This window comes from Aotus nancymaae, unplaced genomic scaffold (assembly GCF_030222135.1).
Source record: "Aotus nancymaae isolate 86718 unplaced genomic scaffold, 86718_ANA_hifiasm-v0.15.2.pri h1tg000012l, whole genome shotgun sequence".
In the NCBI taxonomy this organism is placed as follows: Eukaryota; Metazoa; Chordata; class Mammalia; order Primates; family Aotidae; genus Aotus; species Aotus nancymaae.
In genome coordinates, this window is record NW_026988423.1 from 12,969,785 (window position 1) to 12,993,877 (window position 24,093).

At 37.6% G+C, this 24,093-nt stretch overlaps 1 protein-coding gene across 2 annotated transcripts in view; it reads right to left on the minus strand.

Moving 5' to 3' along the window:
* Positions 1 to 5,642: 5,642 nt before the first annotated feature.
* LOC105732492 (protein NPAT) overlaps positions 5,643 to 24,093 on the minus strand; it is a 149,782-nt gene continuing 131,331 nt past the window's right edge. For both annotated transcript variants that reach the window (XM_064375395.1, XM_012474588.2), the window contains exons 12-18: positions 23,778 to 23,906; positions 19,064 to 20,707; positions 16,795 to 16,910; positions 16,611 to 16,719; positions 9,375 to 9,435; positions 8,149 to 9,274; positions 5,643 to 7,095 (exon numbers count right to left, since the gene is read on the minus strand). In XM_064375395.1, the coding sequence (XP_064231465.1) occupies positions 7,018 to 7,095; positions 8,149 to 9,274; positions 9,375 to 9,435; positions 16,611 to 16,719; positions 16,795 to 16,910; positions 19,064 to 20,707; positions 23,778 to 23,906 (3,263 nt within the window). In that variant the 3' untranslated portion in view covers positions 5,643 to 7,017. The remainder of the gene's footprint in view (positions 7,096 to 8,148; positions 9,275 to 9,374; positions 9,436 to 16,610; positions 16,720 to 16,794; positions 16,911 to 19,063; positions 20,708 to 23,777; positions 23,907 to 24,093) is intronic.

Here is a 24,093-nt window from a genome sequence, read left to right on the forward strand (position 1 = left end):
GATCACACCAATGCCCTCCAGCCTGGGTAACAGAGCAAGACTCTGTCTCAACAACAAAAAAAAAAGAAAAAAAAAGATATCCTACAGTAATTAAGACTGTGTTATTAGCATATCTTAAAGAAATCACACCAATCAAACAGAATAGAGGCCAGAAACAAACCTACACATACACAGTTTACCAGCTTATGAGAAAAGTAACTATGCAATGTAATTGGAAAAGGAAAATCTTGGGTAATAAACAGTGTGGATTAATTGGTTACCAATGTGGAAAATCAATTCCATATGGATGGTCAAATCAAAATGAAATAGGTTGAACCATAAAGCCTTTAGAAGAATAACATGGGAAAATACTCAAACATCTAATGTCCATCCAAAAAAGGACTGTATCCAGAATACAGAAAGAACACTTAAAAATCAGTAAGGCAGACAACCCAATACAAAAATGGGCAAAAACCTTGGACTGTCCACAAAAGATAGCCATAGTATCTGAGAAGGTGTTCAACTTCATTATAAAAAAAAAAAAACAGCCCCAAAAATCCAACACCAAATTAAAACCACAACGTATACCAATATACACCACTAAAATGGCTACAATGAAAATACCAAACATTGGAAATAACAGGGAGTAACGAAAACTCTTATTATACTATTGAGTATAGCATAAATTGTTACAACCACTATGGAAAATGAAAAAATTTGAATGTTTGAATATACGCAACTGTGTTCCAGCACCCTATTCCTATCTATCTGAGAAGTGTAATACATTCACAAAGTACAAGAACACTCACAACAGTCTGTTCGTAATAACTTCTCATCTATAAAATGAATTAACTGTAATGTAATACAATAAATACATACACAGCATTGAGGATGACTGAGCCAAATTATACAAAACATGAGTGTTTCTCACAGAGTATATACCCCATGTATCTACTGATATCGTTAAACAAAGCTAAATTAATCTCTGGTGTAGAGGTCATGATAATGACTACTCTATAGTACCGATAATGTTCATGGTGATTATGTGGATGTATTTAAAGAAAAATCACTGAGGTCCATGAATTTATAGTGGTGTACTTTTCTCTTTGGGTCTCTATAAAAAGTCTGTATTAATAAAGCAAGACCATCCCTACATAACAGCAATAACCAGTTTAATTATGACATGAAGAGCTTCCTAAAAATAGTAACAAACAAAAACATCCAGTTTAGCAACAAATTTATGATAGGGATAACTATAACACTTTGATATATACCATATGGTCTTTACCCTTTCCTTCTTTATGAATTAGCTTGTGACATTAATGTACTTCAAATATTCCAATAAAAATTTGAAATAATACAAGTGATTCTAAAGTTCATTAGAAAGCATAAAAGGGTGAATATCTGAAAAAACAAAAACAGTAACAATAGACACAAAGTTATAATAATTTAATCAGTGGCACAAAATAACCTATACACATACCATATAGTGTGTATGTATGTGTATACATTTAATACAGGGCCAAAAGCTTTGATCATACACCTTTGAGGTTAGCTGGGGTTCATAAATCAGAATATTCTGGATTTCTAAAAAATAACTCAATGTTTGCACCATATGCCCCCAGCTGAGTCTGGAGCAGCAGACTAGTCAACATTTCTACAAACGAGATAATGATTGTAAGTAGCCTCATGTTATTTCAGGTCAGGCTTTGCCACAGAATGAGTTCTGATGTTAAATCTAGGGGAAAAACATTGGTTGCCAGAACCTTTTGGGTTTTAGAATTGTGAATAAGAGATTGTGAATCAGTACAGGATAAGGCAGACATCTTAAGTAAATGAGTAGGGGGACAGGAAGGCTTATCTGAACAAACTGTGCAGTGGTTAAATTGTCAAGTGAACCAATTGTCAAGCAGTTAAATATTTAGGGGAAAAATGTACTTTGACCCTTTTTTCACATCAGGTACCAAAACAAATTATAAATGGATTGGGAGCTAACTCCTAATTTTACCAAATCAGGAAATACAAACATAGAAACAGGTGATGATATAGTTGAATATGCCTGTGGAAATGGAGAAGCATATGCCATGCAAAAAAATGACATTTTGCTGGTAAAAATGTAAATTGATGCACATTTAATAGCAGCATTTGGCAAAATGTACTGAGATCCTTAAAAAAAAAAAAAAAAAAAAGTACATTAGCCAGGCACGGTGGCTCACACCTGTAATCCCAGCACTTTGGGAGGCCGAGGCGGGCAGATCATGAGGTCAGGAGATTGAGATCATCCTGGCTAACATGGTGAAACCTCATCTCTACTAAAAATTAGCTGGGTATGGTGGCACACGCCTGTAGTCCCAGCTACTCGGGAGGCTGAAGCAGGATAATCATTTGAACCCAGGAGACAGTGGTTGTATTGAGCTGAGATCACACCACTGGGCGACAGAGTAAGACTCCCTCCCAAAAAAAAAAAAAAATAGAAAAGAAAAAAAAAGCACACTAACTTCTTGATTTGGTAATTCTACCCTCTAAAATTTCTCCTAAGGAAATAATATAAACAAATGTTTATTTATAAAAATGTTCACTGCTGTTTTTGTTTATAATAGCTAAAAACTGGAAAAAAGCTTTATATTATTGGAAGTAAAAGAAGCAGCTGGATGTGGTGGCTCACGCTTGCAATCCCAACACTTTGGGAGCCCGAGGCAGGAGGACTGCTTGAGTCCAAGAGTTCGAGTTTAGCCTGGGGAAAAACAAAACAGACAATTGGGTGCGATAGTATATGCCTGTAGTCCCAACTATTTGGGAGGCTGAGGTAGGAGGATCACTTGAGCCTGGGAGGTCGAGGCTGCAGTGAGCCATGATTTTGCCACTGTACTTCAGCCTGGGCAACAGATTGAGACCCTTTCTCAAATAAAACAAAAAAGCATTATGAAGCTATATGTGTCATGAGTTCAATAATGTAGATAAAAATTTATGAAAAAAAAGACAAAATGATAACATTATTTATAAAAAGAAAAAAGTACAGAATTAAGTCCATTGCTTAAAGGAAGCAGCAAAATAAACAATAATAAAGTCAAAACTTGACATAAAATTTCAGAAAGCTGGGCCTGAGGCTGAAAGATGACCAGAGAAAGGATGAATGTAGAATACACAGTAATATGCTTTTGAAATTATTCCTAATAGTCATTCCTGACATGTATCCTTTGCATGAATGCTGATAGATGCTTTTCTCATGCAATTTCAACACACTATAGTTTTTTTTTGTTTTTTTTTTTTGAGACAGGGTTTCTCCATGTAGGTCAGGCTGGTTTCAAACCCCAACCACAGGTGATCCACCCACCTCAGCCTCCCAAAGTGCTGGGATTACAGGCGTCAGCCACCGCACCTGGCCCTCACACTATAGTTCTAATCATATCCAGGGCTAAATCTGTAACAAGAATTTTACATACAACACTTCTCATATTGGCATACACTGACTGCATTAACCTCTAAGTAATGTCCAAACTATAGACTGGATCCTTAGATATAGTTATAAAAACAGCCATGGATTACTGTAGTATACATCAACCATGAAATACAGTCACTGGGCATTTAGGTATTCAAACAGGTTACCAAAGAGTAAAATTAAGTCCACAACCTGTGGACTTTCAAGGTAAAATGGGGATATTATAGATTCAACACTATCCCCATCAAGCTACCAATGACCTTCTTCACAGAACTGGAAAAAGCCACTTTAAACTTCATATGGAACCAAAAGAGAGCCCGCAAGCAAAAAGAACAAAGCTGGAGGCATCATGCTACCTGACTTCAAACTATACTACAAGGCTACATTAATCAAAACAGCATGGTACTGGTACCAGATACAGACCAATGGAACAGAACAGACACCTCAGAAGTAATGCCACACATCTACAACCATCTGATCTTTGACAAACCTGACAAAAACAAGCAATGGGGAAAGGATTTCCTGTTTAATAAATGGTGTTGGGAAAACTGGTTAGCCATGTGCAGAAAGCAGAAACTGAACCCCTTCCTGACCCCTTACACTAAAATTAACTCCAGATGGATTAAAGATTTAAACATAAGACCTAACACCATAAAAACTCTAGACAAAAACATAGGCAAAACCATTCAGGATATAGGCACAGGCAAGGACTTCATGGCTAAAACACCAAAAGCAATGGCAACAAAAGCCAAAATAGATAAATGGGATCTAATTAAACTTCAGAGCTTCTGCACAGCAAAACAATCATTAGAGTGAACTGGCAACCAACAGAATGGAAAAAAAATTTTGCAATCTACCCATCTGACAAAGGGCTAATATCCAGAATCTACAAAGAACTAAAACAGATTTACAAGAAAAAAAACAAAACCATTCAAAAGTGGGCAAAGGATATGAACAGACGCTTTTCAAAAGAAGACATATATGAGGCCAACAAACATATGAAAAAATGCTCATCATCACTGGTCATTAGAGAAATGCAAATCAAAACCACATTGATATATCATCTCACACCAGTTAGAATGGCGATCATTAAAAAATCAGGAGACAACAGATGCTGGAGAACATGTGGAAAAATAGGAACACTTTTACACTGTTGGTGGGAGTGTAAATTAGTTCAACCATTGTGGAAAACAGTGTGGCGATTACTTAAGGATCTAGAACTAGAAATACCATTTGACCCAGCAATCTCATTACTGGGTATATACCCAAAGGGTTATAAATCGTTCTATTATAAAGACACATGCACACGTATGTTCACTGCAGCACTGTTAACAATAGCAAAGACCTGGAACCAACCCAAATGCCGACTGATGATAGACTGGACAAGGAAAATGTGGCACATATATACCATGGGATACTATGCAGCCATAAAAAATGATGAGTTCGTGTTCTTTGTAGGGACATGGATGAATCTGGAAACCATCATTCTCAGCAAACTGACACAAGAACAGAAAATCAAACATGGCATGTTCTCACTCATAGGCAGGTACTGAACAATAACACATGGACACAGGGAGGGGAGCACCACACACTGGGGTCTGTTGTGGGGGCTGGCGAAGGGAAAGCAGGGAGCGGGGAGGTTGGGGAAGGATAACATGGGGAGAAATGCCAGATATGATATAGGTGACGGGGGGATGGAGGCAGCAAACCACCTTGCCATATATGCACCTGTGCAATAATCTTGCATGATCTGCACATGTACCCCAGAACCCAAAGTATTAAAAAAAAAAAAAAAAAAGCTCCAAGTACAAGTTATCTTTGGACTTTCTTTAGCAGTTCCTGGTTAGTTAACTATGAATCTCGAAAAAAGTAAATTTATTTTATTTGTATATGAATTTTCAGTACCTAGCACATATAATATGAATTAAGAAAAACGTGTGATTTTCTGCATTGTATGAACTCCCAAAAGAGTAAGAACTGACTTGTAAAGGAATTTAATCAAAGTTTCTAAACAAGATTGCCAATATAAAGTAATTCAAACTTTTGAAGTTAGTGAAAATATTTATTCGAACCTAACTGTAGTACAGTCTCAAGCTGAGTTAAATAAACATTAACTATATGATATTTAGTTCCTTAGGAATAGACCACTGCCACATCATAAAAATTCAAAAATTTTTGCAATAAGGTTCAGCAATGAAAAAGACATGATTTCTACATTGAGAAATGTGGTATTAAAGTTGGATGGATTTATTTTTTTTTAAAAGGACCAGTACAAAAAAATGGTTGAGCAAAGTGACTCTTTAACAAAATATACACCTGTAGAAAAAAATCCCTAATATACTGATATTTAATTGAAAAGAAAAGTACTAAAGAGAACATACTTTAATATCTAGGCACAATTGGTCAGGTACTAATTATAATTTGTTATCATTTAAAAGTTTAAACCAATTCTTCAACTTGACTGACATGTGAGTCTAATACAGAGAAGGCACCTCTCTTACCTCTCACTCTCCTTATGGACCTTTTGAGAGAAACTCTTTGTAACACTTTAAGGAACACAGACAATGCACTATATCTAACTGTAGATATAGTTATTTCACACACCCCACTGTAGGAGAAACTAAATTAAAATATAAAACTATGAGTTCTTTTTTTACATCTTATGATGGACATAACACCAGAAGATAATCCTCCACATAAACTTTCAAACAGAACACAAGATTTACATTATATGTGCATTGGTCACTACAATGTAAAGAGTTCTATGAATTAGTGCAATTCTTTAAGTCCCCATATTTAGGGGAAAAGTACATACACCAAGATATCTCAGCTACTACAAAGCAAACTTTTTATGGCTCAACAGTCTAACAACTTAAAGTTCTGTAAAAAATCTTAGAGGTTATAAATGAAAGATTAAAATATTCAATAAATGTTTTACGAAATTCTCTCTTTAAAACAAAGACAACAGAGTGACCAGAAGAAACAGTTAAAGTGTAAAATTCCAGAAATACAATATTTACAGCGATTATAAGAAAGGGGGTAGTATTCACTCTAGGAAAAAAACTCAAACTGTTGATTTCTAATTAGCTATTTTACTGTCAGTTGAGGTGGTTATAATTTTGTAGTACTTAGTGGTTGTGTATTTAAATGTCTTGTTGAACAGTTACTGAAAGCAATTTATAAGAATAAGCATAATTTTCCTCCAAAAGAAGTGAGAAACTATTCCAGATAATTAAGTCTCAGAATTAGGGATCATAGGAAGTCAAAAAACACAGTGTAAGAACATTAGGTTGATTTTAAACTCTATTTCAACAAATTTACATAATATTTACAATATGCAATTGTCAAAGCTTACAGTTTTGCAGACTGGCTTTACTTACATTTCTGCAAATGTTTTTCTCCAAATAAAAATATGCCAAGTAAGTCTATTTACAAACTAGGAAGCTGTTTCAGAAACAGCATGATTTAGATATAAAGTGAAATTTCAGTACAATGAAAGTGCAGGTCATGCTTTCAGATTCTGTCAATATCCCATTCCCTACACTCAGTTTAAGGGATACGAGTTTTGAACAGCTACTGTTCTTATGTGTCCAGAATGTTTACTCATCATAATGTAATGATAACAAAAATTTGTCCACATCCATTCCTGCTGGAAATGAACTAGGAAGCTTCTTTTTCTGTTAAAAAAGAAAAGAAAAAATAAACTCAAACAAGGCCAAAAAAGTTTCTTAGTAAGTCACCTAAAACAGTACTGTCAAACTTTTTTAGTCTATTAGAATTAGTTCCACAGAGAAGTAGAGACATATAAACCCAAAGTTAATTAAATATACTTCCATGGTACCTGAATGTTAGTTTACAGCAAAAGACATTATACAAATCCAGAGTGCCTGAACGTTGAATGACACAAGATAGAACATGCTTTCTATGTTAGGTGATTATTACTGCTTAGAAAGCTTTACTAACAGAGGTATTAAGAGTTAACAGGTACTTATCAGTTCCAAACACTTAATATATACCAGCTACTTAACGTATACTACATTTAGTCCTCATACCATGTCAACTGATGAGGCTGAGACTCAGAGAAGCTACAGACTTAACTATGATCACAGGACCAATGAGCAGCAGATACAGGATTCGAACCCAGACTTGCAGGGCAACAAAGCTTAGATTATTTTCCTGATACTTCTTCTATATTTTAAGCACTTTCTTTCTATTCAATCCACTTACTAAATAGCTAAACAAACTGAAAATATATGGATTTTCATTCATCAGTGCTATCCCTGCATTCCCTACCTATAGACAACCATGCTTAAAGAAAAAACATAGGTAAGGCCAGGTGCAGTGGCTCATGCCTGTAATCCCAGCGCTTCAGGAGGGCAAGGTATGCAAATCATTTGAGCTGAGGACCTCAAGACCAGCCTGGGCAACATGGCAAAACCCTGTCCCTATAAAAAAATAAATATTAGCCAGGCGTGGCGGCGCATGCCTATAGTCCCAGCTACTTGGGAGGCTGAGGTAGTAGCTTCAGCAGTTGTTCTGAAAATGCTGTTTCACCAGGACACCTTCTGCATACCACATTAACAATGCTGGACAACGTGTTTTGTCAATCAAAACTAAACGCTGTCTTGGCTATAACATTCAGTCAAGTTGCTGTGGCAAAAACTGCTGAATTCTCTAATTATTAAAGGGGAAAAAAGCTGTGGTTTTGAAATTAAAACTTTCAAACTTGCCTTAATTTTCTTCTTTTTCATTGGTATTGATGAATTTGTAAGATTTTTACTAGAAGTTCGAGAGTTTCGCTCACGTTCATCTAATTCCTCAATTTTCCGCTTTTTTGTAGTGCTCCTTGAAGATCCTCTAAATTGTTGTGTGTTATCTTTCAGAGGAGTTGCTGAAGTAGTCCTAGAGATGGCTGCCCTAGAGAGAATCATTAATGTGTGGGCAGCCATATTTACACTGTTTTCACTGCCTGTTTCACTGGCAGGGCTACAGGCAGGCAAGTCTGGGGTGACAGGAGGGACCATTACTTTTGATGTGCTACTGTCTTCACCAAAACGCCTACTAGAGGGGGCCTTGATAACATCTATAGGTTCTTCTTTATGTTTTTCTCCTGTCCCTGAGCCAGGTGTCCGGGGTACAGCTAAATCACCACTATCAGCAAGTCTACTTACTGAGCTGTGCCTCTGTACATCTTGTAACATTTCTGTGGTAATCAAAGAACTGGTGGATTTAGTTTGTTCTTGTTTTAGATCTTTCACAGCTGTACCTACTGAAAGGCCATTTTTACTGTTTGAAGATGTGCCTTGTTTTTTGTTCAGTTCTTGCAGTGAAGCTATAGATTTCTCAGTTTGCAAACCCCCATTTTGCTGCCCAATAGATAGTTTGGAATTTTCTGGATTTTTCTGCCTTTCTACATTGTTGCATAATTCATTCTCCTTATTAGCTGTTGCTTTATGGAAAGATTCAAGCACAATTTCTGTTGGTGAAACTTTCTTTTCTGATTGAGTTTCTCTTATGGCAGTATGCCGGCTAATGGCACTTTCTGATTTAGATAGAATCTTAGGCAGAGGAGGCTTCTCTTTCTCTCTTTTGATAGCATTATTAGAAGGGGGTTTTAAGGTGGAGGACACACTGGGTGAGTCGAGATTAGAAAAATTCCTTTCTTTGTTTTGGGACACCATCTTATGGTTTGGCCCCTGTGTATTTGCCACAGGAGCAGTAGTGCTGTCAAAACAGAGTACACGTCTGTGGCATGGTTTAGCAGCTGGAACTATATTCTCTTCTGGAAAGGGAACTGTGGTTTCTTCTGATTTATTCCCAAGATCTGTGCCAATATTCTTGTCAGAAACTTCAGTTCTAAAACAAAACAAAAATATTTCTAGCAGCATAAAGAAATCCTTTATGTTTTAAATCTGAGCATTCAAACAATCCATGATAGAAACTACTTTATGCTCACCTTTGTGCATGACATCCAACCGAATGACTTGACGAATCCACTAAATTATTTACCTGTTTTCCTGAAATTATAAATGAATATTCCTGAGAGAAAGAATATACGCCTCTTAAAGAGGATGGAACAGATGACAATTATCACATATTATGAGAAAAATTTTTAAATGATAGCTAATGTACAAATAGAACACTTTTGACATGCCAACTTTTAACAAGCAGCTTTGAAATAAATACAAGATGGCTATTCCCCCACTGCTACAGAGAAAATCCAAATATGGAGCAAATGACATGTATCAACTTCAGGCAAATACTTCATTTGTTTTACTGAGACAGAACCACGCTCTGCTGCCCAGGATATAGTGAAGTAGCACGATCTTGGCTCACTGCAACCTCTGCCTCCTGGGTTCAAGTGATTCTCCTGTCTCAGCCTCCCAAGTAGCTGGGATTACAGGTGTCCACCACCACTACGCTCGGCTAATTTTTTCTAATTTTTTTTTCTTTTTTTGAGACGGAGTTTCACTTCTGTTGCCCAGGCTTGAGTATAATGGTGCAATCTTGGCTCACTGCACCCTCTGCCTCTCAGGTTCAAGTGATTCTCCTGCCTCAGCCTCCCGAGTACCTGGGATTACAGGCATGTACCACCACACCCAGTTAATTCTGTATTTTTAGTGGAGACGAAGTTTAACCATGTAGGTCAGGCTGGTCTCAAACTCCTAACCTCAGGTAATCCACCCACCTCAGTTTCCCAAAGTGCTGGGATTACAGGAATAAGCCACTGCACCTGGCCAATTGTTTGTATTTTTAGTAGAGATGGGGTTTCGCCATGTTGGCCAGGTTGGTCTTGAACTCTCCTGGCCTCAAACAATCTGCCTACCTGGGCTTCCGAAAGTGCTGAGATTACAGGCATGAGCAAATATTATAAATCTAGTCTTTGTCTACAAATTACAATGCTCAATATAGCACGTAATGGTAGTCACTTACAGAAAACAATAGCTTATATCTATTTTAAAATTCTGTCCAGGTACCTATCATGTTTACAAGTGTATGCCACTCAGAACACATGCTCTGGAGTTTTAATAGCCATATTTTAATTTCCACGAGCTTCAGTATTTATGTGGGAAAGCAGCAAGATATCAAAAGTAGAAACAGCAAAGATGACATTACGAAGAATGTTATGTATTATGCAAAAGGTTTCAGAGGCAATCTTTTAAGAGTTTTATTTATTTTATTTATTAATAATTGTTTGAGACGGAGTCTTGCTCTGTTGCCCAGGTTGGAGTGCAATGGTATGATCTTGGCTCACTGCAACCTCCTGGGTCCAAGTGATTCTAGTGCCTCAGTCTCCAGAGTAGCTGGGATTACAGGTGCACACTGCCACGCCCCAGCTTATTTTTGTATTTTTAGTAGAGAAGGGGTTTCACTATGTTGGCCAGGCTGATCTCAAACTCCTGACCTCAGGTGATCTACCTACCTCATCTTCCCAAAGTGCTGGGATTACAGGTGTGAGCCACCCTATCCGGCCCCTTTAAGAGTTTTAAATAGGGAAGATGCATGAATAGGTTTTGTTTTCGGAAGATCAATCTGGCAATAATGTGGAAGATGGAATAGAGAGGAGAGAAAACTAGAAGCAGAAACTCGACGTAGACGACTATATTCCAGGTAAGAGATGATGAGGGTCTTAGAAACAATAATGGGCATTTACATGGAAACAAAAAGTAAAGGAAAAAATCAATTGTGACATTAACCAAGGGGGAAAAATACCTAGGCAGAAGAAGTCTTTGAGAAGGAGAGGTGAGACTTAAACATGTAGAGTTTGAAGGTCTTGAGTCATACAAAATTAGCAAGGGAGGAGCATAATCGTTCAGTTATGGCTCCAGAAGCCACCATAGTATCAACAGTTATAGGGAAAGCAAAGTAAGGTAAAAATGGAAAAATTTCAATGCATATGGCAATATTAGGAGGCCACTGGTGATCCTGGTGTAGACAGTTTCAGTAGAAACATGAGAAAAGACAGTAATTTGGTTGAAGAAATGGGAGATTAAGAGAGGTTGGGGATAAAAGGTTGGCAGCTAGGACAAACATATGTTTACAGCCAGAGAGAGAAGCCAAAAAAGAAAAGTTGAAAGATGTATAGAAGATAGAATCTGGAGCATAAGTAGACTGCATTAACCTTAGAAAGAATGAAAGTTATTTCTTTGAGAAAGGAGGATGATTTTGGAAGTAGGATAGGTATGTACTGAATGGAAGTGATGATTAGAAAGTGAAGTGTAAAAAAAATAAAAAAAAAGAAAGTGAATACTGCTAAGATGGAAAATAAAACCACTAGCTAAGAGTGGGAGGAGTAGGACTAGATTGGAGAAGTGCTATTCAAGACTGGAAAAGTCTGAAGGAAGAATAGAGGAGAAAGCAGACAGGCAGACATTTAAAATGACTGCCAAGTGGTAGGTGGGTGGGAAATAAATTTTAAGTGGTAGGGAATGGTCGCACTTCTAAGGCAATGCTAAGAAGCCCAGGTGTAAAAGCTGAGATGGTTGGCTCGACAGATCACGGGTTGTAGAGCCGCTGGTGGGTATGTAGAAGAATGTGGATATGCAGGTTATTAAGAGTACTGCCAAAAGTGGCTAATGTGGTAGCTCATGGGCTCTAGGCTGTTTAGTAAAGGAAGTGAATCCAGAAAGACACAAGTTCAGGTGAAAGGTGAAGATTCAAGTAAGAGAAGCTACCACTGGTTGAAGAGGAATTCAGTGGGTAAATGGAAATGAGAGTGTTTTGAGATACATCAATGACCTTTTAAAATCTTCTAAGTCTAATAAAAAGGTGAAAAATTCAAGGTGTGGCTATGGGAGAGGGTAGATGAAGTAAAAATAAGTCTTAGGGGTGGAAAAAATCTGGGTCGGGCACAGTGAATCATGCCTGTAATCCCAGCACTGTGGGGGCTGAGGTGGGAGGATCATCTGAAGTCAGGAGTTCAAGACCAGGCTGGCCAACATGGAGAAACCCTGTCTCTACTAAAAATACAAAAATTAGCTGGGAATGGTGGCTCACGCCTGTAGTCCCAGCTACTCAGAAGGCTGAGGCAGAACAATCTCTTAAGGCTGAGGCAGAACAATCTCTTGAATCTGGGAGGCGGAGGTTGCAGTGAGCCAAGATCACGGCATTGCACTCCAGCCTGGGCGACAAGAGCGAGACTCCAGCTCCAAAAAATTAAATAAATAAAATAAGGAGTGGAAATGATCAAAAAACTTTGAGGGTGGTAGGCAGATTTACAAAATGGGCATATTGTAATTCACGATGATGAAAAAATTTGGGGAGAGAAGTCTGAGAACCAGGTACCTTAATCATCCAGGTTCTGAGTAAAAACATGGTGCTATTTTTTTTGTATGGTATCTTTTCTTGAACAGGAACTTAAAATTCTGGAGTAGTTCACTCTATCAAAATTTTCAATTTATAAGTTATATATTTCTCATTTTAAAATTTTGAGATGGGTCTTACTACGTTGCCCAGGCTGGTCTCAAACTCTGGCTTGTGATCCTCCTGTCTCAGCCTCCCAAGTGGCTAGGATTGCAGGTACTTGCCACCACACCCAGTTTCTTTTCTCATTTTATTTTCTTCTATATATATATTTTTTGAGATAGGGTATCACTCTATCACCCAGGTTGAAGTGCAGTGGCATGATGATAGCTCACTGCAGTTTCAACCTCCTGGGCTCAAGTGATCCTCCCACCTCAGCCTCTCAAGTAGCTGAGACTACAGGTGCACGCCACCACACCTGGTTAATTAAAAAAAATAATTGTTTTGTAAAAACAGAGTCTCGTCATGTTGCCTAGGCTGGTGGTAAACTCCTGGGCTCAAGCGTTCCTCCTGTCTTGGCCTTCCAAAGTGCCAGAATTACAGGAGTGAGTCATTGTGCCCAAAGTCTTCTCATTTTAAAAAAAGAAATCCTTTATCCCAATGTCATAAAAATATTCTCTTATACATTCTTCCAGAATTTAACTGTTCGACTTTTTACTTTGAGGTCTTTAATCATCTTGGCGATCACCTCTGAATGAGGAAGGGATCTACTTTTTTCTCTCTCTGTTACATATTTAATGATCAATACATTTCATATGTTATACCATCCATCTTGCTCTGACTTCTGATGTTACCATTACATTACCATGTACAAGGTCTCCTTCTAAACTATCTTGTTCCATTTGTCTTTGTAATTACTGTGGCTTTGCAATATTTTACTAATTGGTAGAATGAGTCTGCCCTCTGCTCTTCTATCTTAGCTAGTTGTGGTCTTTCATTCTTTCTCATAGATTTTATTAATAGTTTTTCCCATCTCCCAAAATATTCTACTGGGATTAAGGGAAACTATATTGAATTTTTGATTCAACTGTGAAGAAGTGCAATCTTTACACTGTTAAATCTTAAAATCTATGAACATGGTTCTCTTCTATTTATATATCCTTTATGAAAGATTTCAAATATTCTCCATTTCCAACATTTTTGGTTAGGTTTCTTCCTTTATACTTTATCATTTTTGTGGTTATTATAAACAGTATCTTATTTTCTATTACATTTAATAGGTGCTTATTGTTGGCACCTAAAAACAAAATTTCAATAAATTAATCATACCTGGCAACCTTACCGAATTCTTATTAGTTCTATTAATTTCTTTATTAACTCTTTGTGGCTTTATTGTGAAAAATCACATCATTTTCCGTAATAGTTTAGTTACCTCTCTTCAAATCTTTACACCTATCTCTTTCCTTTTCTAAGACAGGGTCTCCCTGTTTGTTGCCTAGACTGGAGTGCAGTGGCATGATAATGGCTCATGACAACCTCAACCTCCTGGACTTAAGCAATCCTTCTACCTCACCTTCCCAAGTAGTTAACTTGGGAAGTGGACTATCACACTTGGCTACTTTGTAAAAATTTATTTTCTAGAGACGTGGTCTCACTATGTTGCCCAGGCTGGTCTCAAACTCCTAGATTCAAGCAATCCTCCTGCCTCAGCTTCCCAAAATGCTGGGATTATGGGGATGAGCCACCATGCCCAGCTGCATTTTCTTACTAAATTTTCTGGAATCACATATGTATGAGACCTTGTCTATGGTGGAGGTATAATCAGATGTCAGTGGGGAAAAGTTTGATTACTTAACAATTAATTTACTGGTGTTGGAAACATTGGCTTATTATATACAGGGTGGGAATGAGTATACTTGTTTTGTTCACAGCTGCTTTAAAGGAAACCCATGGCGTTTACTACAGATAGCCTTCAAGAGCTTTTATCGTAAATGGATGCTTAACTTCACCAATGTTTTTTTCTGGTATTAACTTTGTAAGAGATAAAAAAGACAAGTGTCAGACTATAAAGACACATATGATGTGTTACTAATAAAAGTGTAACACCTCAACAGACAGGAAATTTAATAGAGATGTAGGAAAAGGATATGAATAAGCAATTCATAGAAGGGAAAATATTATTTATAGTTACAAGAGAGGATTCTCAACTTATTAGTAATCAGAATAAAGCAAAAGAATGATATGAGATACCACCTTACATCCATCAGTGGCAAAAGTTAAACTACCACATGGTATCAAACATTGGTAGTGTTGTGAGGGAAGCAGAAAAAATTATGGTAGAAGTATTAACTTTCTTTTTTATGTATACCCAATATACCCAAAGACTTCTGGGAATAAGCCTCCAAAGAGACTCTCATATGGGTCCACACAGAGGCATTTACAAAGATATACCTCATAACATTGTATGTCAGAACAAAAACTCTGAAAACATCTTAAAAGTCCATTGATATGAGATAAATAAAATAGGTTTATGCAAGTGATAGATATCAAATGGCCATTAAAAGGAATGAACTAGAGAAAGAACATAAAAATAATAGAGTAGCTATAACGACACAAGTCTAAGAGAGTGCCTCAATAAGTCAAAATGCAACTTAAGCCTACATCAATAGATGTACACTGCTTAGCTTAAGGAAAGGCTGATTTGATGAGAGTATTTAGTGAATTCTCTATAATCAGTGCATTTAAGACACTCAGACTACTGAGAAGAAACACAATGTAATGTGTTAAGTGCTGTAGCATAGGTATAACAAAGAATTAAAGAAAACAGTAAAACTGGAATACCCACTTTAGCCACTATCGGTTAAAAATGCTTCCTAGGATAAAGTTACATTTGAGTTAAGTTTGAAGGATAAATAAGAACCAGACTGAGGCTAAGAGCTGGGTAAGAAGGGGGATTTCTAGGTAGAAGAGATAGCATTGGTAAAGGTGCAGGGACAAGAAAGATCACCAAGTATAAGGTGAACAGCAACTATGGTTTGTACAAAGGGTCCATGCTGGGAAGTGGTAAGAGATGAGAATGGAGAGGTTGATAGTGACAAGATGACAAATATATGCATTTATTTCACCCTGAGAAATTTCAATTTTATCCTGTGGGCAAAGGGGAGTTGCTGAAAGATTTTAGTCAGGGAAGCAACATATTCAGATTTGTACTTTAGGGAAAAAAAAGTTACTCAGCAAGCAGATATAAGGTGATCTGAAACAATAAAGACTAAAAGAAGGGAGACTACAAAATACTATTGATACAACTTAGATGAAAAATGACAAATACTTGAACTAAGGAAGAGAGGAAAAATATGTTTTGATTAAGAATGACTGCCAGGCTTTTCACATGGGTAAAGAGATAGTTGTGAAGCTGGCTGAAGCAGGGAACAAAGGAAGGTAATCTGCAAACTTTAAAGCCTTGCTCCACAAAGTATGGTCCAGTACGAGCAGCACTGGCATTGCTTGGGAGCTGTTAGCAATGAGGAATTTCAGGCCCTGTGCCAGTCCTGTTAATTCAGTACCTGCATTTAACAAAATCCCCAAGTAGTGCATATACACACCAAAATACAAGAAGAACTGTTCTAAAGTCTCATACAATTATACAAGCCATTCACTAAACACTTGAAAGCTGTTGGGAAAAATAGGGATCATACTTAACTTAGGGTAGCTGCAAAGAATAAACCAAGGACTAGTGGGCAAAAGCTAACAGAATCAACAAAGGAAACAATTTTCTGAGAACCAAAGTTGTTCAGTAACAGTTGGCTGCATTGTGACATCTGTTATTAGCAAATGTAGGGTGATCACTTGCTTGTAAAATGGTTTAGGTACTCAAAAAGAAAACACTGAGGTGTTGCTGCAAACGAATATACAGACATAAAGTTGACAATAATGAACTTAAAAATGGTACCTATACAAGGCTTGTTTCTTAGTCCCTGAGGCTTCTGAGATTTTGGAGGGACAGGGAATTGAGGGATACTTCTATTGCATACAGGTGCTGTCAAAGGCATATGAAGGACCTAGAAGAGAAAAAGTCATTAATTACACTAAGCTTGAAAAGCATCACCGCACCATTTTCAGTTCATAAATCTTACCTGCCGAGGAGGACTAGAAAAGTTATTTGCATTCTGTCCAACCACAGATACTGGGATCATCCCTACCATTCCTTGGAGTACAGGCTGGACTGGAGAGGCAATTATTATGGCAGATCCTAAAAAAACAATTCTTGTTAAAATAAGATGTTCTTTCAAATGTTTGGGTACAACACACCAAATTAATTACTGCTTTGAAATAAATTTTATGAACAATCACTCTTCCTTATGATCTACTCTCCTTAAAAAAAAAAAAAAATACAAAAAGAACCAAAACTGACTTAGGAACAAAACAGCAAGGCTAACAAAGAAAAAGTCAATCCAAATATTAAGGTGGTCTTGTGTTATTCAGTCACAGTGAACCATCCTGAGCAACCATAAGACTCTATAGCCAAGAAATTATATTATAATCATATCTAGATTCCTCTAAAAACAATGAAACTAGTTAGAAAATGAGTGGTAAATGTTTCAAGTCTGAGTCTTATACCAGAAAATTAGAACCCCAACTGAATATTTATAGGAGTACGCTCATAACCCCAATTACATCTCTCAATGGTATTGGCCCAAAAAGGGGTAAGGTAAACATGTAATTCGTTAAAACTATGGAGGGAAAATTACAATTTTGTAATTTTTGTAATTGTAAAATTACAATTACTATATGGTCCTTAGAAGTCAACAATATAGTTTGTGGTTACTGTAATTTAGTCCTGTCCTATAAACAAACTTTTGCCTAATACACTAACTACTGTCAGGTTGATCCCCTCATTTTCATGCAACCCACTATGGCATCTCTATCTATGCTGGTGCTGCTTCTCTTTATAACTTACGGATTTTATAAGTTATAAAAAGTCCTTTAAGTCCAAATCCTACCTTAATTCTTTAAGCTTTAGCTCAAGCCCTACCTTCTCTACTCCATTCTGACCTCTCCTTATGGAATTTGTAACAGCATTTAAAACAGACCCATTAGGTTTAATACTAATTGTTGATATTTAATGAAATTTTATTGTATGTTTATAAAGTAACAAAAAGGGAAAGGAGGGAAGCTTGGGAACCAACACATAAGGAAATGTAAATGAATGTGCCATAAGCTCTGTCTCTGAGGAACATACAATAAAAATTATCAACATGACAGGCATATCCATCACTAACTACATATAACACAGCATGCAATAAATGCCACAAGAGCCCCTATGAAAAAATGATTTTTTTTTTTAGATGGAGTCTTGCTCTGTCACCCAGGCTGAAGTGCAGTGGCGTGATCTTGGCTCACTGCAACCTCTGCCTCCTGGCTTCAAGTGATTCTCCTGCCTCAGCCTCCCAAGCAGCTGGGATTACAGGCGCCCACCACCACGCCCAGCTAAATTTTGTATTTTTAGTAGAGACAGGGTTTCACCGTGTTGGTCTTGAATTTCTGACCTCAGGTGATCCACCCACCTCGACCTCCCGAAGTGCTGGGATTACAGGCATGAGCCACTGCACCCAGACATGAACAGAGGATTTTAAAGACAGGGATCAATTCTAGAAGGTGGAATGCAGTGAAAAATCAGGATTTATAAAAGAAGAAATTCAATTTTTTCTTTTTGAGACAGAGTCTTGCTTTTGTTGCCTAGGCTGAAGTGCAATAGCACAATCTAGGCTTACTTCAACCTCCACCTCCTGGGTTCAATTGATTCTCCTGCCTCAGGCTCCCGAGTAGCTGGGATTACAGGTACTGCCCACCACCACACCTGGCTCATTTTCTTTTTTGTATTTTTAGTAGAGATGGGGTTTCACCATGTTGGCGAGGCTGCTCTCGAACTCTGACCTTGGGTGATCTGCCCACCTCGGCCTCCCAAAGTGCTGGGATTACAGGCGGGGGCCACCCCCAACCCCAGTCGAAATTCCAGTTTTTATTGAAAGTTTCTCCAAATAAATGATAAATTCCCTGAAGACCATGACTGTAACAGCTATTTTTTAAAAACTCCCCCACAACATTGGGTTTTATACAGCTAGGTGATCAATTAGTCTGTCTTTTCTGTTTCTTGTAGCTTATTAGCACATAGATTGAGAGTATTTGTGGAAAGGAAAAAAAACTACTAAAGCCCATAGCTTACTAGATTTAAAAAAAAAAAAAGGTTTGAATTAGCTATCATAAAGAAGCAGTGTAAAACAAATTTCAGAATCTTTTCTCGTACCATCCATGAGTTATTACTTCCTAGTCAATAACATCACATACAAAAGAAATTAGATCCCAACCCAGAGAAACAAATTTCAATTATGTTACTAAAGTTACCTTGTGAAAAGTTTGGTGATACAGCTTGGTTGAGAGCAAACACACTGTTTGACCTTGGTGGTGTCTGTAACTGAGGTGGTAGAGGTTGAGCAGTCATAGGTGCAGAATTTCCAGGCAACACCACTACATTAGACTGACTTACAGATGTTCCTAAGGCTGTTGGATCAGCCACACAGGTGGCTATCAGAATGTTATTTGAATTTCCAAAAGTCGTGCTTGTGGCTGGCATCAACTGTATATATCCTCCATCCTTGGAGACACATGGTGTAACATTAGCTGAAAAAGTAATGCCGTCTTCATTCTGAGTGTTGTTTACTGCAGAGTCTTCAGGTTTGAATGCTAAAAGGCTCTGTTCCATTGAGGCTGAATCCCCTACTTCAGCATAAACAACAGCACCTATACCTTCTTCAGAAGATAGGCATTTAACTAATTCTGCATTTTTGGCAGGTGATTTCGTAGGAGAAGACAAGATTATAGCTGGCAGGTGTTCTCCATTGATACTAGAAACAGCGCTGTTAAGTTCAGTATCTGAGGAAACAAATGGATCATCACTAATGATAACTTTGAGAGAGACGATATTTGATGCATCTATTTCTGCTGAGTTGTTGCTAGAATGTTTATCATCAGTATTTTGGGACTCAGGGTGAGGATCTCCCACTGAAGAACACACAGATTCTGGAGGAAGAGGGTCATTGTTTTCTATAGGAGTACCTTCTGGAGGCATCAGTGCAACTTCCTCACAGTTATTTCCACCTAAAGAGAGAAAAATAGTATCCTCTTCTTTTACAGAAGATGAAGGCTCTTGTGACTTCTCAGACTTGGATGACTGAGCTTCATTTTCTGTAAGATTTAACTCAACAGATGTTGAATCATTAGATGGTTGTTTAGCTGAAGAGAGCGAATCTCCAAGATGAATTTCTACTTGTTCCCCAGATACATTTAAATGTGAATTTTCAACAGACACAGGTAATATTTCACTTTGAAGAGAAGAATTATCTTGGCAATTTGATAGCTGTGACATAACTGGTTCTAAAACATTATTAATTTCTATTTTACTCCTGTGAATTTCACTAGAATCTGGTGACTTGGAACCATGAAAATTAGTTTTAAGTTTTACTTTATCATTAGAATTTTCACAAAATTGACTTTTTTTAGATGGATTTCCAGTTAATGAAGTATCTTGGGATAAAAGTTGAGAACTTTTCCCAGAGAGAATTAAGTTTTCATTGTTAGTTTCACAACCAAGTGAAACAAATGAAGTAATTGGTATATCAGGCTGCTCAGTCTGTAACTGAGATTCATTTGGTACATTTGAAGACAAAGAGTTCTTTTCAATTTCTATAGCCATGTCAGTTTCAGTAGCTATCTGATTGGTGTATAATTCAGCACAATGTGGATTACATTCAGCATTAGAATTCCCTCTTTGGTTAAAGTCATTCAAATTCGGCATAGACTCAAAGGTAATGTCAATGTCACACTTTTGTTCAATGAGTACAGCCTTTTTCTGTATGCTGGAGCTTATTTGGGAAAAATTTTCCTGGTCTTCATGTCCAAGCACATCATGACTGTTGCTATTCTTCAAAGCATTTAATGGGTCATCATTCTGATAGGATGTACAAAATGGGGGCTGACCAGACTGACCATCTGCGAAGTACCAGGAAGATATAAAGATATGGTTAATACATTCAGCTTCTGAGGTAGTCATCTTTGCCATAAAACTTACTTTGCCAAGGAAATAACTAATCTTTGTATACCAGTAAGTGGAAGTCTGATACACTGTATTTCTCATTTTCTGTGTATCAAAAAATATACAGGTACTTTCTAATTACTGACTTTTTTCTTTTTTTTTTTTTTTGAGACTGAGTCTTGCTCTGTTGCCAGGCTAGAGTGCAGTGGCATGATCTTGGCTCACTGCAACCTCTACCTCCGGGCTTCAAGTGATTCTCCTGCCTCAGCCTCCCGAATAGCTGGGACTTCAGGCACCCTCCACCACACCTGGCTAATTTTTGTATTTTTAGTAGAGACGAGGTTTCACCACGTTGGCCAGGATGGTCTCAATCTCTTGACCTTGTGATCCACCCACCTCGGCCTCCCAAAGTGCTGTGATTACAGGCATGAGCCACCACGCCCAGCCGTTACTGCTGACTTTTTACACAATTGTCAAACTGTTTCCTAAGCTTCTCAGAAGACAGATGATACAATGAAGGGAAAAGTAAAAAGGTTTAAAAAAAAATCGAATATTTCAATAGGTAGAAAACACACTGGCTCCAAACATGCAGTTTATTTTGAAATGCTTACTTTTTCAACTTCTACCATTTCTTCTGGTCTTAATTTATTTGCTGACTCGACCTCTCAAAGTGTTGGGATCACAGGCGTGAGCCACCACACCTGACCTATCTGACATATTCTTAAAGGTGAAATGAGGCCAAGGACATTTTACATGACTGACACTTGATCTCATTGTGTACTGTTTAATATTAAACACATATTTACTGAAGACCAACCATGCTTGGTTACTGGGATACAAAGATGAATGATCCAGTCTCTAATCTTGGGAGAGGTTAGTCTAGTCAAGGAACCAACTATAGAATACAAAGTCATAAGAAAGCATGGCAAAAACTGTAATGGTACAGGAACAAAAGGCACCACATGAGAAAGCATTATAAAGGAGGCACTGTACGAGGAGATCTTAAAAAATAAGGACAGTACCATAAACTGAGTAAGAGAAAAGAGTGTTTCTTTTTTTTTTTTTGAGACAGAGTCTCACCTTGTCTCCAAGGCTGGAGTACGGTAGTGCAATTCTCAGTTCACTGCAGCCTCTGTCTCCTGTGCTCATGTGATTCTCCTGCCTCAGTCTCCTGAGTAGCTGGGATCACAGGCAAGTGCCACCACACCTGGCTAATTTTTCTATTTTTAGTAGAGACAGGGTTTCACCATGTTGGCTAGGCTGGTCCGGAACTCCTGACCTCAAGTAATCTGCCCTCCTTGGCCTCCCAAAGTGCTGGGATTACAGGCATGAGCCACTGTGCCTGGCTTGGAAAAAGTGTTTCAGAAAACAACACAGCATTTTTGATACACTGTGTCTTATGGCACTTACAATTTAGGACAGAAGACATTAACTTGAACCAGTATGAAAAATATTTTCTAAAAAAACCAGAAAAGTTATGTCAACTAGCATGTAGAGCAGTCTCCCATTACCTGCAGTTTCTTTTTGTGGTTTCGGTTACCTACCGTCAACCACAGTCTAAAAACAGGTGAGGCTGGGCATGGTGGCTCACACCTGTAATCCCAGCACTCTGCGAGGCCGAGGCAGGCAGATCATGAGGTCAGGAAATCAAGACCATCCTGGCTAACACAGTGAAACCCCATCTCTACTAGAATTACAAAAAATTAGCCAGGCATGGTGGCATACACCTCTAGCCCCAACCACTTGAGAGGCTGAGAGAGGAGAACCACTTGAACTGGGAGGCAGAAATTGCAGTGAGCCGAGATCATACCACTGCACTCCAGCCTGGGGGACAGAGCAAGGCTCCATCTCAAACAAACAAACAAACAAAAAAAGATATTTTGAGGAAAGACTATATTCACATAACCTTTTTTTTTTTTTTTTACAATATATTGTTATAACTGCCACATTTTATTATTAGCTATTGTTAATTTCTTATTGTGCTTAATTTTAAATTAAACTTTACCATAGGAATAGGAAACAACAGTAACTACTGTATAAGCTTTGGTACCACCCAATTTTAGGCATCCACTGGGGGCCTTGGAATACATGCCCCACAGATAAGAGGAGACTACTCTAATGGTATTAAATGTGACACTTGATACTGAGTACACAGTACATCTGAATCCTTATTGTGGGGAGAATCATGAAAATTGTGTAGAGGCCACACAAATTCAGGATAAGTAGTTTCTCAGTGAAGTAGGAAGACTTTCTCAGAAAGCAGGGTTTCAAGTTTCTCTTTGAACAGGGCAGAACTCAAGTGAAACACAACCTTCTAGACTATATATACTGAGAAAAACACAACCCACTATAAGTCAGCCTAAGAAGAAATGGAGAATTGGACTTCATTGTTGGCAGAGGAATAAAGGAGGCACGTAGTCTGAGATTCTCCAAAACTAGTCTCTGGAGGACAGGATATGAACATTGGAAGCCATTACATTTTTTAGTGGTGGGAGCAGGTGATAACGTTTAAAAACAGGTGAGTAGAAAAGATATGCCTTAATAAAAATAAACATTATAGACTTCTGACCAACTGAACATTATTAAAACTAAATTGTGCATGTCAAGAATTGACTGCATCATAAAGGGATGAGGTTGAGTGTGCTGGCTCATGCCTGTAATGCTACCTCTGCTTCTCAAACTGTTGGGAGGATCATTTGAGGCAAGGAGTTTGAGGCTGCATGCACTGAGTTACCATTGTGCTACTGTACTCCAGCCTGGATGACAAGAGCGAGATCCTGTCTCAAGAAAACAAACATACACCAACAAAAAAAGCTTATAGTAAAAGAATGAATACCCCAAATTTTTAAAGATTAAACTACCAAAGACTTATAATTGTTTTTAATGGAGAGAAAACTAAAAGTATAAAAATGACCTGTGATAATCTGAACAACTTCTACTTCCAAATTAAACAATATTTTCTGCCTTTGAATTTTGAGACTAATATTAAGATTTGGATTGGTGATATTAACAAAATCAAATTCTTACCAGATTCTTCTGTTTCAAAAGAACCTTTAACTGCTAGATTAGTTTCATCTGCTAAGACTATATTGGGATTGGATTCCATAGACTGACTGGAAATACTTTGTGATATATTTTTATTATTCTTTGTTTTACCTGTTAAAAAGGGAATAGGGAAATAATTAGTAAATGATGAAAACAAAAAATAGGCATCGATGAATACAGCTTGGGGGTGATTAAGCAAATGTTAAACTTTGAATCAGGGTTTTATGGAAGATTTTAAAATGTTGCTTTTAATATCATTTACAAGTACAAAGATTTTTCCACCAGATAGGTGTTTCTT